General features: G+C 35.4%; 1 protein-coding gene across 1 annotated transcript; it reads left to right on the forward strand.

Moving 5' to 3' along the window:
* Window positions 1–278: 278 nt before the first annotated feature.
* On the forward strand, window positions 279–2,649 carry LOC116116362. Its single transcript, XM_031402452.1, has 4 exons — window positions 279–700; window positions 1,527–1,689; window positions 2,118–2,318; window positions 2,397–2,649. Exons 1-4 carry the CDS (start codon window positions 343–345, stop codon window positions 2,647–2,649), a joined length of 975 nt encoding a protein of 324 aa, XP_031258312.1. The 5' UTR covers window positions 279–342.
* Window positions 2,650–3,831: the final 1,182 nt, after the last annotated feature.

Here is a 3,831-nt window from a genome sequence, read left to right on the forward strand (position 1 = left end):
TTTAAAAGACGGTTCCGTATTCTAAATGAAATGAACAATTACCTGTTGGACAAACAAGGAAAGATTGTTATGGTATATTATGTACTTAATGATTTTATCAAAATATTCAATATGGAGGACCCTATCTTCAAACGGTAGATTGTTGAACATGAAGTTCAAATTATGTAAGATTATAACGTAAAGGCAAGAGCACTAAACAAGTTTGAAAGCGGACAAATCTATTTTACTTATAAAATAATAATATAGTCCTTCCGGATCTAATCATCACTATACAGCTACAGCGTTACAATATACTTTCACTGAACCACTTGCACACTAAACATTACTTGCAACTTTCAAATTATGAGGCACGGTGGATCAAGGCGGAGACGATTGTCGGCAAGACTAATCATCGCCGCTTTTGCAATTTTTAGCACTGGCGTTGGCTTGTTGATGCTTTTGATTATGATGTTTGCACTCACATCGATTGCTCCTCCCACTCCTAATGTTGATAAGTTTCTTCAAAACCCAGCCGACGTCGTTTCTACTCCCGTTTTTCCAGAAACAAAGACCGAGAATATTACAGTTGGGAGCTCGAATTCGAGTTCAAGTTTGAAGCGGTGTGTCACGGTGGAAGAAATGGGCGAGGTTTTTAAGGGCCATGTTTGGGAAGAAAGTCTTAGAGTTAGAAAACTCATTCAAAATCACTTCCTTTTAAATGGTACTTCCTACTAGCTGCTCCTACTTTTTCTTTTTTTGTTGTTAATTTTGTATTATTATTGATTTTTGTTTACATGAGCTAGAATATGATTTAGTTGAGATTTACTTGCTTCTGAATTTTTTATGCTTAAAGACTTTGAAAGTAAAAATTACAGCTTCTTATGTGGTGAATATGAGGGCAATTTACGTGAAACTGATTGTAAATTAAGGATCATGCTAAGAAGATGCAAGCTATAGAAGATTTTTCCGTATCACACTTGTAACATTGAAGATTGAACTTGTAATAGAACATGACTTGTAACACGAAGAGTGTGTGATGTTTCATGTGACATTTCGGTTAATAAAAACATCATTTCGGTAATGTTAAATCCACTATATTGTAACAAAAGCTTAGTTGCCAAATTATTATAATAAGTAAATAATCTTGTATGAGATTTCCCTTCATCACCTCTGTCGTATGATTAATCTTGTAGTTGTTTTTAATATGCAATTTTACTGCATCTAAAACATGTAAAAGCAATTATTGTATTTGACATTTTTGTCTAAAGTTAAATTTGTAGTGTGACAGTATGAAAGGAAGTTTTTATGGTTTAACATTAAAGCACTTCTACTGAGTACCTTTTAGTATTGGAAATTAACAACAACCCACTTTTTTTATACCTCATAAAATATCTAATTTTATGGTGAAATTTGATTAATTGGTTTGTGAACATGTTTAGCGTTTTATTAAGGTGTATACAAGGTCTCGTCAAACGTTGTAATATGAATGGACAAGCTATTGCTTGGAAAAACAGTTGTGAGAAGCTCACATGTTGGACCTATTACAGGGGCTTCGAGAGTCCGTAGTCTTCCACCAGAGCAGTTCTGCAGACATGGGTTTGTGATGGGGAAGTCATCAGAAGCAGGCTTTGGAAACGAAATGTACAAGATCTTAACAGGTGCAGCGCTGAGTGTGATGTTGAACCGGTCACTAATAATTGGGCAAACCAGGCATATTGGTTCTTTCTCAAGCCTTTCTATTATCATTTTAAATATTTTCGTCTTTGATAATAGTGACTTCTGTTGTATGCTGCATGTTTGTGTTTTGTTTCAAAAGTTATGTCATTTCATGGTAGTGGTGTGATATAGGCACCAAAAAATTTATGTAAACTTCTTGACTTTTTTAGATGCTTTGCTGTGATGGAATGTTTTGGCTGGAAGCAACACTAGAAAGCCTAAGAGAGCACTTCATTTAAATGCTTCGAGCACTCCATTTAAATGCTTTTCTAAAGCTCTATCCAGGCTTATAACAATAAGAATAGCTTTTAGTGCCTAGGCCCGACATGTTATGTGAAAGAAAGTCTATAGAGTATGGAATTGTAGTTATATTATGTGATTCTTTTCTCTAGCTGATTCTTTTTTCATTTTATCTAATTCAGGGGTAAATATCCTTTTGGCGATTATATTTCTTATTCCAATGTTTCCTTTACCTTGGAAGAAGTCAAGCATCTCTGGAGACATAATGGTTGTGTGAAGAAGTTTGGAAGACATCTGGTTATGAGGATAGATGATTTTGAGAAGCCAGCACAAACAAATGTCCTCTGTAGCAACTGGAGGAAATGGGAGCAGCCTATTATATGGTAAAGTGAGAACAACTTTGATACCAACTTGTTGCTTGTCTCAGGTGTCCTTGCTTCATGACTAACTTCAGGATGCAGGTTTCAAGGCACAACAGATGCTGTGGCAGCTCAGTTCTTCTTGAAGAATGTACACCCTGAAATGAGGATGGCAGCTTCTGATTTATTTGGACGTATAGATTCTCTCCAAGCCCGACCTAATGTCTTTGGTGAGCTAATGAGGGCACTGATATCCCCGTCAGAAGATGTTAAGGAAGCTGTCAATTGGGTTCTCAATAATGGGGTGGATCCGGATGTTTCATTGCATATGCGGATGCTCACGAATAGGTACTGAAATTTCAATTTTTGTTTGTTCCTTGAGGGAGACGATTATGCCTAATAATTCAATGATTGAGATTGGTGAATTATGGTATTTATTAAGATTTTGTTTCTCCTGTCAATTTATCTTTGGATTAGGGTGATAACCATTATCAAGGGAAACTATTGAACGCTATAAATTCATACTATAGGTAGTTTTCAGAAGAACAATGGCTAAATTTATTTCATAATCGCACCAAGGACTTTTTATAAATGTCATCATTTTGAAAACCCAACTGTTTTTGCCAGCATGTTTCCTATGCATCTTTATGTGTTTACTAGGAAGTTCCATGAAGTAGTAGTTCTTTCTGCTGTAGAATTTCCTTAACATCATAGAAGATGTATCTTCCACTTTGATCTTATTGAAGAAAAGCTGGACCAGATAGTTATGAGAAATGGGTTGATGCTTTGTGATCTCCACCTGAAAGTCACGAAGAGTGGGTTGGTGCTGTGTGAACTCCACCCAGCTGTGCCTCCGACAAGATGAAGCCATGACATATAGTAGAGGTTAATAAAAAGAAAGCTGTGTGAAAGAGAAATAGAAACAGAAATAGTGTAAGGAAAGAATTAAGAGAAATAGTTACGGGGATAGACAAGTAGAGGACTTACTTACTGAGCATTATTTTGTGCTCACCCTGTTATTTTTCCTTTGTGGTTGCAGGATCAAGGTGATGTTGCAGTCGGTTGGGCGTCGGCAAGCGAGGAGCAATAGTCACACTGTCCCCTGTTTTGAATGGCATTTTGTAAATGATACTTTTTTGTACAAAGAATGTATATACATAGTACAAGAAAATTTTTGGGCCCATTTACTTTTATTATTGTACATGTATTTTATTAGTATACAGCAGTTATTACAATCCTAAGGTAAGATTCTAGGAAAAGGAGTGTGATTAAACTTTAAAGTTTTAAATTTTTATGGTTTTTATATGATATAGGTCCAAGAGGAAGAGATTTTGAGCAAAAGGGAAGTGATCTCACATATTCAAGGTAAGTAAACCTAATTTGAACCTTAATTTGAGCAAGACTTTTGTTGAATGAATTATTGCATGTTTGTATGTGATGATATGAGAGAATTATTGGTTGTTTTTTATGTTTAATGATGTATAAATTCTAGCCATGAGAAGTAGTGTATGGTTATGTGATGATTTGGTAAAGTTGT

This window comes from Pistacia vera, unplaced genomic scaffold (genome assembly GCF_008641045.1).
Source record: "Pistacia vera cultivar Batoury unplaced genomic scaffold, PisVer_v2 Contig123, whole genome shotgun sequence".
Taxonomy (NCBI): Eukaryota; Viridiplantae; Streptophyta; class Magnoliopsida; order Sapindales; family Anacardiaceae; genus Pistacia; species Pistacia vera.